The sequence below is a fragment of the Barbus barbus genome, assembly GCF_936440315.1.
Source record: "Barbus barbus genome assembly, chromosome: 19".
In the NCBI taxonomy this organism is placed as follows: domain Eukaryota; kingdom Metazoa; phylum Chordata; class Actinopteri; order Cypriniformes; family Cyprinidae; genus Barbus; species Barbus barbus.
This window is the reverse complement of record NC_136747.1, coordinates 25,410,199-25,426,877: the sequence shown is the minus strand read 5'-3', so window position 1 is coordinate 25,426,877 and position 16,679 is coordinate 25,410,199. Positions and strand designations below refer to the sequence as shown.

Sequence of the window (16,679 nt, the reverse complement as noted above, 5' to 3'; positions counted from 1 at the left end):
GATAGCCGGCGGCATTTGCCAAGTTTTATTAATGGCTTTGACCTTTGAGACCTCATGATAATATTAATAATTTCCATATGTGACCTTTGATCTCATAACGAGTTTCGGATGTGGAAATTGGTCAAGCGTGAATCTCCGAGTCATCGGGGGATGAGCACCTTGTAATACCTGTGTCATACACGCTTGAATTAAGCAGCACATGTGAGGAGCATCTACTGTGGATCAATGGCTCTGCTGAGAATATTTAATTGAGCTTAAAAAAAACACAGAACAACAGAACAAAGAAAAAGACGTCTGGCGGTAGAAAATACCTACACCGTTAAAACCTATATACAATATGTATTAAACATATGCTTTTGTTGTTAAGACTGCTTATTAACAGTGGTAATACTTTTAAGTTTTAGGGGTTCACAAGTCTAATAGATCCATTTCATTTATTTATTTTATTATTTTTTAAAAATTCAATTCATTCGTAGTAAATATGGGGCCAAAACATGCTATTGCAAAATAAATCAGGTTAACAAATATTTTTAAAAATTGAAATGCCAACTCCAAACAGATCCACACACACACACGCACACACACACACACACACAGACATACACACACAGACACACACACACACACACACACACACACACACACACACATATACACACACAGACACACACACACAAACACAGGCACACGCACAGACACACACACAGACATATACACACACAGGCATACGCACACAGGCACACACAGACACAGACATACACACACAGACATACACACACACACACACAGCATTCAGGAAGGTCAGCAGTTCAGAGCTAGTTTTCAAACTTTTTCCAAAATCAAGTATGATTTTAAGGCATAAAACTGCTTTAAAGCCTGAATAAAAGGATACTAGATGTAGTTTCATATCCGTTGTGTTCTAACAAAGTCATTAATCGATTCTCATGTTTTTATAAGATTTACTTTTAGTACTTCTACGAAGGATCATGATACTCTTATAAGTCTGATAAATATGTGATGAATGCACGATGAAACGAGTATCAGCTTACCAATTAAGTTTGATGCGATGTTTTTACGAAAGGAATTTTATTTATTTTTAAACAACTAAACCAGATAAAAGATTATTCTTTCTTTTTGACAAACCTACATTTAAAAGTATTTGATCTTAAATTGTTTGCTCTTATTTTCTAAGTTATAATAGCCTTCTTATCTTAGTAATGTAGACATTAGCCTAAGCTATCTTCTATTATATATATCTTGCTCAAAATGTTTGACTTTTATAATTATAAAATTAACACATGACACGGTAGAGAAACAGTTACTATGGTAAAATTATGGTAAATGTGTGGAGTTTTAGCATGGTCATAACGCGATACTGGGTTGATTTGTAATGCAGTCATCAGCCACGTCTAAAAGCTGAAGACCCATGTCACAACATGATTTAAAACAGTTTTATTTATTTATTTCAAACGGCAGCAGGTCTATATATAAAAGAAGATAGCTTAGGCTAATGTCAACGCTAGGCTAACGTTAGCAGCTGTTACACAATGCATGCTCGTCCATTTTAGCACAAGCCGTGCAACGTAGAAACACTGAAATAATTAAAATAATGATCTCATTAAAAAGGAAAAGATTGGTACCCTTACCTGTTTGAAGGTGCACGCGCATCAGGTGAACCTGGTGACGTCACTTCCGCTGAAAATGAGCGTCACTTATTGCCTTCTCACTACATCTAAAACTGTCCACAGAGAAGGGTTCAATCCTTCATATGCTATAACATGGACAAAAATGTTTCTTATTGATGAAAAAGAGCTTGTTTTATCAAAAGTAACATAATATCTTATATCAAAGCAAGTTTTTCAGCGACACATGCATGTTTCATAAGGTTTCAAAGTTGTGTCCCCACTTTTTGTCAACACCGTCACTCAGACATCCATTAAAATGTAATAAAATCAGGGGCAGCTGTCACTCTAAAGGACCCCCTTGCCACAGTCCTCCTCTGCAGAGTACATCACTGTCAGGCTCTGGTCAGGTTTATAGTTTTAGAATATTTTAAATCCTAATGTTAATATTTCCTGGTCACAACCATGATATGTCAACACTATCTTCCAATTTCTGAGGAAATTATTTGAAATATTTAGATAATTTTATTCTCCGGCCGCAGGTTCCATTAGCATCTAGCATCAACAGAGAAAAACTAAATGGCTACTATATGAACTCTATTTGTTTTGTTAAAGAAATGCCAAATTTGTCAACAGCATAAGATTTTGTTCGCCAATGATATATCAAAATACTTAAATGTGACTCTTGAATAAAAGCTTTTAAAACAATAACATACTCACTAATTGTGTATTGTTTTAATACAGTAATTGATTCAATGTATTTGATAGTTAAAATGACTACACATTCAGGTTTTTGTCACCACCGTCAGTTGAATATTTCATTATATTTTATATTTGTTGAGGAATTTTTGGTCACATGTGAAAGTGTAATCCGTCTGCTAACATGAGGATGTGTCACAGTACTACATTAAAAAACACTAAATATTACTAAATATACATTAAATATTACACAGTACAAGTTAAAAAACACATTTTGTTAAAAAAAAAGAGAAAAGCTGGGAGGTTGTATCAAAGCACAGCTCAGTAGCTTAGTGCATATAAGATACATAAATGTAGTTTCATTTGAGTACAAGGTTTTATTTTTTCAATCTTGCAATCTTGTTTTGTCCCACTTCAAGAATGACTGAGCCGTTAACTTTTAAAATTATTACAAGAAATATGTTTTGGGCCATATTCCATTAGGCAACAACCAACGGGGACCATTAGTTTCCATTTAAACCAATACAACTCCCCTTATAACCATTAAAATCATCATTTTTTTCCAGCAGGGACGTTCAGTAATTTGCCAAACTTTACATTTCTCTCACCCAAACATACAGGTTGACAGCAGATGATGAATCTGTTGGAGGTGCAACCAGGGTTGAGATAACCTGGATCATTTATCTAGTTTTGTTTTATTCAGTAAGACTGGCAACACTTCTATTACATCAGAGTCTGCTCCTGACAAATGACACATGCATTCTCAAGCCATATTTTTTCCTCAGCTTTATTTCAACAGGTGTGGACAGGCTTTAGTTAAGCATGGAATGGTGACAATGACAGTCCTCTCTCTCAATGTGAGTAAGTTATGCTCCTCTAAAGACGTGTTCACTGACACCTGCTGGCAGACAGTAGGCGATTAAAGACAAGTATTAGTCTAAGAAAACGTCCTCAGCCATATTTATGCGTGAGGACATTCCATCAAGTAACGATTAGTCCGAGACTTCATTTGAATCCTATGTTTGCCTGAAATTATTTACTATATTACAAGCTTTTTACAACTTAAAAATAGATTAATAACTATCACTACCATATCTCTCTATGTACTTGTAAATACACGGTTTCTTTTTTTTTTACAAATCCCGTACCGACACGTTAATCAGTAAATGTAAGGCAGAACAACAGAGAGGGGGAAAAAGTTCACAACTGTCCATCTAATCTACACTCCATTTATGAAAAAGTTAGCTCTTCTGCAGATCTGAAATGCAGTCTATTCTCTGGAGAATAAACATGAACGTACAAACAGGAAGATCTAACAATATGACACTGAACAAGCTGTGGATAAACTGGGATGTGGTTATCAGTGCCAGCCTGCATGGCCAGGCTGATGAACATGACTGGTAATGAAATGACTAGGTACCACATTTCTGCAGCAATACTATATAGTATAAGACAACCGTTCCAGAACCCTTGGTTACGGTCCTGTCATCCAAAGAGCAGATGCATTGTTAAAAAAACAGAAGAAAATGAAGCAATTTTGCGGCTTTACATGCAAATTTACTCAACGTTTATATTGGAGGTCTGTCCCAAACAAGCAGCATGCACAGAACTTGATTTTTACAAAGTGATGAAAAACCTAGATCAAGTTCATACACTGTTAAAATGCACCATTAAAGGCTTTCTTTGACACAACGCTGCCCTACAAAACCAGTCTGTAGGCAGCATGTGGACAAGGCCTGCTTTCAACCAGATCACAAACATAACCGCAAGCAGCTTAGCCGTGCCGTCCTGTAACGGGAAAATGACAGCAAAGCCAGGATTCACAATGCGGCACAAAGTGAGAGGAGTATTGCAGGGCGAAACTTGAAAAAAAATTCCATGGTCCAGCTTTAGAACAAACGATAAAAGGCAATCGACCTACCGGTTTCCCAAAGGAGGATGTGTTACAACTGAAGGAGCCATGCTGATTTATTAATGGCAGAGCATCTGTTGGCACTTTTGTTCACAAACTTACCGGAGGATAATGAAGTCCAACAAACCCCCTGAGAGAACTTAAAGATAATGGCTATTCCCTAAAAGGGGCACGACCAGGACAAAAGAGAAAAACATCTAAAGCTAACAGTTTTTACAGTTCAGCTCACTCTCAGACGCCTTCTGCTCCGAGTGATTATTCACAGTGACTAACACGGGGTAGCGACTGAGAGGAAAAACCAACAACAAAACATTGAACATGTTGCCTGACAGTAGTTAAGACATTTTCCAGGGACATGCTCTCCACTTCCCGTCTCAAGAGCTACGCTTTACCTACATACAGGCTCTGATGGCCACTTCTAGCTCTCAATGCACATCCAACCAAATGTGCAATGCTACCTAGGTACAAGGAACAATAATAAAATAAAGTTGGCCTTTATTGATGATGGAATGCAATACTTTCCTTCATCTCGCTCTTTTCTGAGCGAAGCCGACCTTCTGCACCGGACAAAAGTGATATGATGGAGCTTGCTTGAATGTAGAGGAATGTTATCCGATGGGGAAATGGCTGTTAATAAGGTGCAGGCTTTGTGTCTTTAGATGTGCATGTGAGATTGTCCGTTTATAAGCATATGGGTCTGTGTGAAGAACACTCGTCGCCGATGCAGCCCGAGCGACCGGTCACAGTGTTTACCTCCCAACAGGCGGCAAAGGAGGGGCTCCTCTCATTGCTGCCAAACAAACAGAGACACGTATGAGTTCGAGAGCAAAAATCATTGTTGATATCATACCAGTACCAAATCATCAGACAAAAGCATTCAGCAGAGTTGTGCGATAAATCTACTCAAGCCGAAAAGCAAGCTCATGAAAGCATACGAGTGATCAAAAGAGGCTTTGTGCTCACTGTGAGATGCATTACATGTATTTGTTGAAGCTTATGTGGTTCTGAACCAAACTGCTAGACTGACCCGTTCATTTCTTGAGACTTACCTCTGTTAGCTTTGCTTGGGTATATCTTAGTGAAGTGTCTATACTCTTCTGGAGGAGGGAAGTCATCCAGAGGATGAAAAGAATACTTGGACTCAAAATCATCTGTTGGAAGAGACAAATAAAAAATTGTATAGCATTTTTTAACAGAAAATGATCCTGTATACCAGGGGTTTTCAAACTGTGGGCCGCAGAGTGAGACAAGGTGGGTCACACAAAGTCACTTGGTTGCAGCTAAATTTGTGTTTCAATGACACACACAGTTCAGTTTAGGGCTGCACGATATAGCCTACATTTATTCCGAATTGCAATATTCTTCGTGTGATTTTTGAATCGCAATTAAGTCCGCGATTTAAAACGTGCGTTGCGTGTTTTGAAGTGCGGGCGCGAACTAGTTGTAATAACAGTGAGGGTCTCAGAGCGATGTCATTATTAAAAAGGCTTGATCCGTCCGCATTATTAATGATAAGAAACTCGCTCACTTTAATGCGCTGTATTCTGCATGAGATTGCACACAGGAGAATTCAAATGTTACGAAACCTGTTTCATGTAGGCTATGTTCATTCATTTCTATCATCTGTTTGAAACATTTCCACATAATAGCATTTACGAAATTTCGTTTTATTTCCTTGCCATATCATCTCTATATAGAGAAAAAATGTGCCAAAGTTCAAAAATCTTTTGAGGATATTGCTGAACATTTATTTAGCCATTACAAAAGTACATTTCTGACTAAAGTAAATTTGTCATCTTGGTTTTTAGTATTTATTTAAAATGAGACATGTTTATTATTTTTTACCTATTTCACAATTATTTTAATCTTCAAACTGTTTCAGATTTGCTTCGTTTCTTATGCTTTGCTAAAAAACGTGTTGAGTTGTGCGCCGCTCTCCCCTACACACACACGGATCATGAATGCATTTTCCAACGCTATCTCGCGACCAATTCGTACGCATTCGTAAACAAAGGAATTAAAACTTAGAAGTCAAAACTTTACATACACCTTTCAGAATCTGCAAAATGTTAATTATTTTACCAAAATAAGAGGGATCATACAAAATGCATGTTATTGTTTATTTAGTACTGACCTGAATAAGATTTCACAGAAAAGATGTTTACATATAGTCCACAAGAAAAAAGTTGAATTTATAAAAATGACCCCGTTCAAAAGTTTACATACACTTCATTCTTAATACTGTGTTGTTACTTGAATGATCCAAAGCTGTGCTTGTTTGTTTAGTGATAGTTGTTCATGAGTCCCTTGTTTGTCCTGAACAGTTAAACTGCCTGCTGGTCTTCAGAAAAATCCTTCAGGTCCCACAAATTCTTTGGTTTTCCAGCATTTTTGTGTATTTGAACCCTTTCCAACAATGACTGTATGATTTTGAGATCCATCTTTTCACTGAGGACAACTATGAAAAATATACGCATCTTCATTCTGTTTCACACCTTCAAAGGTTTTCACGCCCCGGCTCTTAATGCATGGCTTTTCCTTTTGGAGCATCAGTGAGTGTTTGAACCTTCTGTAATAGTTGCATACGAGTCCCTCAGTTGTCCTGAGTGTGGAAAGATGAATCTCAAAATCATAGTCATTGTTGGAAAGGGTTCAACCTTTCAGAACAGCAAGGAGACAATGAGTGATGCATGTGGTGAAACCAGATTTGATCTGTCATTTATCGACAGACAGATGACAGAATTTTTATTCTTTAATGTTAAAACAACAAAACCCAAAGAGAAAAAAAAATAACTCACTATTTACTGAAAAAAAAAAAAATACAGTTGCTTTAATATGAATCAATCTATATTTGTTCATTCAATTTCTTGAATGCTCCTGCTAAATATGCTTATTGTACCTGAAAATAAAGCACTGTTTGTTTTGTTTGTATATTATGTGTATTTGTAATGTGTATCTTTGTTCTTATTTTTTAATAACAAATATAAAATACTGACAAAGATTTTTAACTTCACCCACTTTGGCCTAAATATCCACCATTCTTTTTTATATTTTGTTACCTTGAAAGGATTTGCCTTTATTATAAAAATTTACAAAATGTCAATATTTGGCAACAACGCCAATACAGAGACTGTATTAAAGTTTCAAAGGGGCTTGACAAACAACATAATTACATTATCGATGCTCTTAAGAGTGAGCACATGCCTAATAATGCCACTGGATTGTCTAAAAAGCCATTAAGTCTAATTATTTGATGCTATTATCTTGTTAGCATCATCATAAACTGAATATATGATGACTCAGTTACAGCTGCGACTGTGGATGCCTGTGAACTCATTAAATGAGTAACTTGTTTTTATATGAAAATGAATCTGAATATTTTTAGGTTTATAATAGGTTTACCAGGTGCTGACCTATTTTGCACAATACCAGGGCCCAAGAATAAAGACGGGCCATTGTGATTCACATGACAGAACCATCTCTTGCCCTATGAGATGAGCGCAGCGCCAAAATTTAAATTTGGAGAAAACATCACCCTCTCTATATGAACGGAGGATGATGAAATGAGGATGCAAGGACAGGTGCAGGGTGAGAGTGAGCTTGAAGGACTCACCTACAAAGGAACGGGAAATGGAAGTGTGTCCATTGCGGATGGGCGGGGGAGGGGGCGGGGGTCCGGCTGGTGTGCGGGAGGGTGGAGGAGGGGGCTTGCCTCGGCTCGGGACATCTGAGGTAGTGCCATGAGTCCGGTAAGGAGGTGGAGGCGGCGGAGGAGCATCCCGGCCATTTCGTGACGGCTGCCCAGGAACTGGAGGAGCTAGTACAAGAAAGAAGTCATGTTGAAACAACCAGCAAATAACAAAGACAAACATCAATAGACAAATCATTAAAAATTATATTTCTCATGCACCAATTATATTTCATCATGCAACTTTTTTCATGTTATGGCGAAGTTATGTGAATAAAGGCTTAAATTTCAATCTGTTCCTCAAACAAAAATGATCACGACTCAGAATAAAGCAGTTGAATCACATAGACTACATCTAAAGTGCTTTTGTGGTGTTCTTTAAGGAAATTGAGAGATGTGGTTACAATGACAGATGTATAAAAAAAAGAGCAGCTTCAAAATTCCTTGTGTGCTAAACAGGAATTAAACAGTAAATGACACAAAATTGTGTGTGAACTGTTCTTTAAAAAAAAGTAACCTAGAAACAAAGTATGGTTTAAAAGTTTGGGGTCAGTAAGTTGTCTTTTTTGTTTTTTGAACAAAATTAATACTTTTACTCAGCAAAGATGCATTGAATTGATCAAAAGTGACAGTAAATGCATTTATAAAGCTGGAAAATATTTATATTTTATAAAAGCTGTTCTTTTGAACTTTCTATTTATCAAAGAATCCTGAAAAATAATTGTATCAAGGTTTTCACAAATAATATTTTTTAAGCAGAAAAACGGTTTTCAACATTGATACATCTTCAAATCAGCCTACTAGAATGATTTCTGAAGGATCATGTGACACTGAAGACTGGAGTAATGATGCTGAAAATTTGGCTTTGCATCACAGGAATAAATTATATTTTGTCATATTATAGTAGGAAACAGTTCATTTAAAATTGTAATAATATTTCACAATATTACAGTTTTTATTGTAGATTTGATCAGATAAATGCAGGCTTGGTGAGCAGAAGACACTTTTTAAAAAACAAAAAATCTTACACATCCACATTTTAAACAGTAGTGTGTTTAAAAAAAAAAAAAATTTATTTTAGCAAATTAGATAAATGTCACAGACAATAGAACTCACCTGCTCCTCGTCCCGGGGGCTCTCGCACTGGAGGAGGGGGTCTGGCAGCCTGTAGGGTGGGTGACGGTGGTGGAGGTGGTGCATGTCCGCGTGTTGGTGTGTGTCCACCTGCTGAAGGCTTCTTGCTGAGTGAGTTGTGTCTCTGGGGCAGTTCGGGGGCTGCCTCATTCACAGGACTGGAGGGGCCATTGGAAACCCCAGACTGCTGACGGTAAGGGGGCGGCGGTGGGGCCAGGGAGGAAGAGGAGGATGAAGACGAGCGGTTGCTTGCAGGTGACGGAGGAGGTTTCACTGGTGGAGGTGGTGCGTTTTCACGTACCGGCGCAGGAGAGGGTCCTCGCTGCCCTGGAGTCGGCGGAAGTGGCTTTTCGCGATTGTACAAGGGCGCCGTGGCTTTCTGCGGTGGAGCAGGAGGAGCGTTTCCACGCCGAGACATGGGGGGTGGCGGAGGTGGGGCAGAAGAGCTGTGCTTCATGCCTGTAGACGGGCTGCTGCCTCCACCGGGGGAACGGGAGAGATCAGGCAGGGACGGTCTCTGGGAACGACCAGACTCTGGAGGAGAGGCCTGCTGAGAGGGACTGTCGGGGTCATCGTGGCTGCCGGGTGGGCGAGGTGCAGCAGAACGAGTGCCAGGATGGTGCAACGCAGATCTGCCCGCACAACCATCTGCAACACAACCGGTTCAGTGGAAGAATCAACCATAATTACAAGGTGTGAGTTTAGTTTGAGGAAACTCCCTTTGCATATATGAGAAACACTGGCACAATAATCAAATATCAGTCATATTTTTAGGTACTGATCACTGCGGAATGAATGAGCACATATTTAAAAACAAAAAACAAAGTAGAAAATCTACACATTCTTAAAAGTAAAGGTTCTTTTTTGGCATCTATGGTTTCATGAAGAACCTTTAACATCCATGGTATCTTTCCATTCCACAAAAGGTTCTTTATAGACTGCTTCAACGGCAACAACATAAACATTACTGCACATGCACGAAATAGAAAGAAATTTTTTTTAAGTTTTACCTGGTAATGGCTGTACAAAAAGCAGCACTGAGCACACTAATGCTGCTTTATCAGGCATTACATCCAAGATTAAATGAAAATGACAGATAATTTTCTGAAGACAGATGGTTTCCTTCAGTGATACAGTGATATAAAAACACATGTGCCGCATTTTGATTTTGAAACATGCAGTGCTCATGTTTATTCAACGAAGTCAAAGCCATCCACTTGATTGGCTCTATGACTCTCTCTCCTCTCCACCTGTAGCTGGTGTGTGGTGAGCGCTCCGGCACCGTTGTCCTGTGGCTGCCGTCGCATCATCCAGGTGGATGCTGCACACTGGAGGTGGTTGAGGAGAGACCCCCCCCACGTGATTGTAAAGCGCTTTGGGTGTACAACAATACACAAAAAAAAGCGCTATATAAATGCCTCATTCATTCATTCTTTTGGAAAATCTATTTGTTGCGGTCAGTTTTGATACTGTGGCAGGCCGCCACAAATAAATCAATGTACGGGAAACATCCCACAGCACAACAACCTGAGCCCAACTTCAGTCTACTCTTTACCTTAACTTTAACTGCATTTGTAGTCGGCGCTACTAGCCAGACTGATAAACAAACACAGACTGGTAGTAAACTTCGGGCCAGGCGTTTGCGCCTGATGAAAGATTCTAAAAATGATCTTTCAATTTTTAAAAAAAGGTTCCTCACTAAGAAAAAAATGGTTCTTCTAAGAACTGTTCACAGAAAGATTCTTTGGGGAACCAAAACTTGTTCTTCTATGGCACTGCTGCAAAATCACCTATTTGGAACCTTTATTTTCAAGAGTGTAGCTTGTCTTATCACTGGTTTAAGCTGTAAATGATGTGAATATTTTTCAAATTCTCATTTGAGCACCAACAGCAGGGTGTTAAAACAATTCAACTTTAGGATGAACTTTTCCTTTAAATAGACCAAAACCAAACATTTTTAACAATCGTCACACCTCCTACAGGTCGTAATTTTGGGACGCCACCCTGAAACAACCCTCCCACTGGCTGGACCGGCGCAGAAGGCCCTCCACCGCTGGACACGCCTCCGCCACTTCCTTTCGGCTCTGAAAAAATCACGGAATAGAATTCAGTGATGTACCACGTTTGCTGACCTATCAAATTCATGCTATTCTCAGGTGTCTTCCACTTACTCTCAATTATAGGTGCACTCCTGTCATTGACAACGCCAGCTTTCTTCAGCTTGGTCCCTTTGCAGATATCAGAGAGCAAAGCCCCTCTGCCCTTCGCTTCATCTCGGCTCAGCTTGGGAGGAGTTGTGTTTGCCTGTGGAAAAACCGAGCATTTCTTTTTGTTCAGGTCAAGTTTTCACTGAAGCAGATGAAGTTTGCATAGAGCATGCTGTGAATATTTTTGAGGTAAGGTTTTGCAGTTCCCAATAAATTTACCAGCCAACTAGAGAGTACTTACCTGGCTAAGGGTGGGGGGAGGAGGGGGTCCACCTGGGGGTGGAGGGGGAGGGGGAGGAATGGGCATCTTGGATCTCTGTCCGGTGTTTACAGCTGAGAGTATGTGACAATTAAAACTTCATGAAGACAGTTACCTATAGAAACAGCAAATAATTGTCAATCAAACTGATTTATAACTTTATGTGTGAATATATAGGGTTAACTCAGAAGAACTAGGCCAATTTTCCCCATGAAAAATGCAGTACGAACAGTAATATTCTAAAATATTATTACAGTTTAAAATAGCTGTATTTATTTTGTATTTTAAAAATATAATTTATTCATGTGACGTTCTGCTCAACAAACGTTTATTAATATTATAAATGTTGAAAACAGTTGTGCTGCTTCATATTTTTGTGGAAACTGATCATTTTTTCTTTTCGTGATTCAAAGAAAGTTCAAAAGAAAAGCATTTATTTGAAACAGCAATCTTTTGTAACATTATAAATGCCTTTGCTATCACTTTTAATCAATTTAATGCATCCTTGCTGATTAAAGAACTAATTTCCACAGAATATATATCCAATTTCCTAAATCTTACATTCAGAAATCAGTGATTCGTAAGTACTTCACGATTCATAACTGCTGGAAATTGATGCACATACTGTATATTATCCAAGTTTATGGTCCAAATAGACGACCCAGATGTTTATCATTACAAACAGTCATACACTGATCCATATTCCTCAGCATTTAATCATAAACCTCTTAACAAGTTGACAACCACAGACTAGAAATCAGATAACATCTGACAGCTCATGACTTTTATCTTAGCGGAGTCTTATCAGTATTTCTTTCGATACCATTTTGTTGTTTTAGAAAAACAGAATGGAAACCATATTAACTACAATTATTATTACTGTAAAATATATAAATGTATATGGGACGTCCGCATTTCTGATGCCCATGATGGCTAGAATAAAGTTAGCAGTTTACTGTACTATAATTTAGTGTAGGATCTATGATCATTCAGATGAAACTAGATTATATATAGTATATAAACAACACGGCCTGCAGGATACGGTCATTTAACCTGCATACTCATTTCGTTGACTACAAAATCCTTAAACATCTCTAGTCAAATGACATTGAAATGCATGTCTCGTGTTTTATTTGATTGTGAATTAGCTTTAGCCTTAGCTTAGTTTAGCAGGTGCGTCCATCACGTCAAGACGTTTCCTGCCGTACTGGCCGACGGTGCGTGAAGAAAAAGTCCCGTCGGTCAAACCTGGCATAAGGTGTTTAGATAATGCAGTAATACAATGTTTGTGCCTACTTTTTTCCAGCAATGTCCGATGTTTTCGCAAACCGGGTTCCTCGCATACATGATCTCGCGCGTCAATCGCCCCGTTCAAACCGGAAATTACGTCACTGTACGGCTTGACGAGAAATTGTCTATTATTGATTTTAAAAACAGCTTTAGATTCATGGAGATGTTTTTTTCTGGTATAGCTCCCTCACTGTAATCTCTGAATATGTCCTAAGGAAAAAGTAATGTGCTTTTTTATTTTTTTATTTTATTTTTTATTTGTTTGTTTATTTATTTATTTTTCTACTCTTTAACACTGTTCTACTGTTGTGCATCTGGATTTAATTGTTAATATTTTTGTAACGTTCGATCATTCTTCTTTAATAATAATAATAATAATAATATTTTTTAAAAACAGCTAGCTTTATTAAATATTTGCACGCAAATAAGAAAAAAACGGAGTGCTTTGGATTATTCTGTTACTGTTTCTATTAACAGTATACTGTTTCTATTTCTATTAACAACTCCTGTAGTTTTAGTTAAAATTGTATTGTTTTTATTATATTCCTTTTCGCTCAAATTTATCGTAGGTTTATATTATATCCCTTTTTATCATTTATATTTTTTCTAATAACTCCCAGTTTTCTGACCTTGTGAACATGGTCATTTTTGGGGTTAAATCACATTTACACACAATACGAAAAAAATCATTGGCAGATTATTAAATGTAGCCATATTATCATCTTCCCAACATCATGTCACTGAAACTGATGTTTACATACAAAATGCGTGCATGATCTAGCTATTAAAATATTACCAAAATATCCCCAATAAAACCGATTCTCAAAAGCAGATTCCCGTGCATATTTCATTCAAGCAATGCTATTTTACGACACCGAGGAAGAAAACAGCACAAACTATCCTAAACACCAGAAATGCCAAATGCTGACACGGGGTGGTGCTATAAGATGTACTATTTTGATTTCTATGACTTATTACAATCATATGTGCATTAACTGCACAGAAAACACCGCATGCTAGTATTACATGGGCCTACTGAAAAGGATGTTCAACTTACTATGCATCACAAATGCTTGCGAAACAACTTTCACAACATCCAACTTTCTTTGAATAATAAGTTAAATGATATTTGTGATAAAGGGGGTCATGAAGTAAAATGTGCCAGGTAGGCCTTAGGTTGGAGTGCCAGTAGATTATTTGGTATTTTTTGCAACTAATTCTCCTTAACTACTTTAACGAAACAGTAAATGCAAGCCTGGATAAGTGTGTCATTTATTGTATAAAGATGGTATCTATAAATGTCTCTCAATAACATTTATGGCCTCTGGCCAAATGTGCTTAACAAATGATAAGTCAAGGAGTCATTTAAATTATGATACAATAACTTTTTATATGTACGGTGCTAGTAAATTTATGATTGTAGGTGCTTCACCTTGAATAAAAGTCAAGGAGCTGAGACGGTTAATATAATTCAGTTTATTTATTTGAAAACAAACCAAAAAACACTGTCATGTTCATTAAAAATGCATATTTCCCATTGGCATTCCGTGCATGTTTTTTGTTTGCTTTTGTTTTGTTTTGTTTTTGTTGCTGGTGGGCATGTTGAAATGATTTACTCTATGATGACAGCATCATCAGGAGTGCAATTATCACTGAATATGCAGAAAAATCACAAATCTCTCCATGACATGAACGAGCCCACGTAACTAACCAAATTATCCTGTTTCTCAAACTGAGCTGCCAATCAACGTCAACATATTTGCTTAAAAGTTAAAGGAATAGTTGACCCAAAAATAAATATTTGCTGACAAATTTACACCCCCTCAGGCCATCCAAGATGTAGATGAGCTTGTTTCTTGATCAGAACAGATTTGGAGAAATTCAGCGTTACATCAGTGTGAATGGGTGCCGTCAGAATGAGAGTCCAAACAGCTGATGTAATCCACATAAATCCAGTCCATGTCCTATCTTGTTAAGAAAAAGTCTGTTTGAAAGAAACAAATCCATCAATAAGGCATTTTGAACTTTAAGCTGTCGCTTCTGGCCAAAATATAAATCCATAATAATGCTTCCTCCAGTGACTATCCCTTGTCGTCCACTCACATCAAAATCCACGAAAACATTTGTTTAGAACTGTTTTTGCTTGTAACCAGTGCTTGATCTGTGCACATTTCTCTCCTGATTCAGATGAGATGGCTTTTTCACAGGAGAAAGCAATATTATGGATTATGGATTATATTTTAGCTGGACGCAGTGGATTTAAATTAATGTCTTGATGGATTTGTTTCTTACAAACTTGCAGGTTTTCACTTCAGAAGACATTAATTGCTGGACTGGAGTGGTGTGGATTACTAGTGTATTATTGTGATGTTTTTATCAGCTGTTTAGACTCATTCTGACGGCACCCATTCACTCCAGAGGATCCATTGGTGAGCAAGTGACGTAATGCTACATTTCTCAAAATCTGTTCAGATGAAGAAACAAACTCATCTACATCTTGGGGGCGGCCTGAGGGCGAATAAATATATTATTGTGTGAACTATTTTTTTAACATGATTGATACTAACACCACTGCTGTAAAAGATTTGAGCATAACAGGGGCAACCGTACCAAAACAGCCTTCATCGATCTAACTACTATTACTTTTGGCACATACATGTTCCTTATAATCCAACAGATGGCAGGCAGATTTGTTATCATGAAGTTAAATTCTCCACTATAGTTACAGTTAATGAATTATGCTTGACAATTACTGCAATTTCATCAATCAGCAATCACACTTCACACCGATTGCAATGCCTTTCAAAAGCATGTGTAAGATCCCTTGCATCATAATCAGTCATATGACCACAAAATTCAGCATGTCATTCAAAACAAGATTAGCACATTTATATCTGTCTATATACAATGATGTAAAACAATATAGTTTTTGTATAAAAAATATTTAAAGTCTAAGGGATGTTATATAAAGAGGGCATAAGAGAGTGAATACTCTGGGGTAAACAAGTAAAGGATAAAGTAGTCGACCAGTCATAATCGTACAATAATTTGACCAATCAGAATAAAGTGTTCCAGAGAGCTGTGTAATAATAATAATAATGGGGTTATTTTGTATTGAAAGTCTAGCTGGAAACTATTTAGGGGCAACTTAAAACTGCAAGAGATCATTATAATGCTAATCATTCCTTTGTAAAACAGTACACTGTGCTCAGTCTTAATGAACAATAATATACCATAATTCTAAAGGATAATAAAAATAACTGATTGTGCAAAATAAAAATTTTTTGCATTCAGGATAATGACATCATGCTCCTTATGAACTGTTCCTTATTACAGTAATAGCACTGAAAGAAATACAAATGGTCATTTTATAGAATCACTGTAAATTAGATTTCTCTAAAATGCACTACAAAAGTGGCCACATTGTACTTATTTAATTCAGCAACGTTGAAATACGTGTAAATGTATGAATCTTACAATTAATTTTGGATTTACAATGGTGTTGCATGATAGCAGTGTCATTGAAAAATACAGCTAATATATAATCAAAAATAAATGGACTTATAGCCAACTGTATTTGGACACTTGTATGTGCTTGTTGAGAATTTAATTTCAAAACCATTGGCATTATTTTTGTAGTTTATTAGGAATTTGTGTCCAGAGATACGTTATAGATGTGAATAATGTTTAAAGATCTATCATCCATCAATGCCAGCTAAAATGTCTTTACATGAAATCATACGCCACAAACCTTCTCTTCCAACTGAATATCAGTTTGTCTCTTAAACACAATAAAACAACAGAAGAAATTTTGCCCTTGACAAGTTAGAAGAGGTTTGCAGTGGCAGAAAAAAGGCAGGACAACATA

General features: G+C 37.3%; 1 protein-coding gene across 1 annotated transcript; it reads right to left on the bottom strand.

Annotated features, from left to right (window-relative positions):
* Positions 1-2,344: 2,344 nt before the first annotated feature.
* LOC306885364 (WAS/WASL-interacting protein family member 2-like) lies at positions 2,345-12,916 on the bottom strand. Its single transcript, XM_079441823.1, has 8 exons — positions 12,818-12,916; positions 11,504-11,636; positions 11,227-11,359; positions 11,029-11,139; positions 9,038-9,703; positions 7,847-8,050; positions 5,283-5,384; positions 2,345-5,023 (listed from the first exon to the last, which is right to left on the bottom strand). Exons 2-8 carry the CDS (start codon positions 11,567-11,569, stop codon positions 4,983-4,985), a joined length of 1,323 nt encoding a protein of 440 aa, XP_079297949.1. The 5' UTR covers positions 11,570-11,636; positions 12,818-12,916; the 3' UTR covers positions 2,345-4,982.
* Between the last annotated feature and the right edge of the window lie 3,763 nt (positions 12,917-16,679).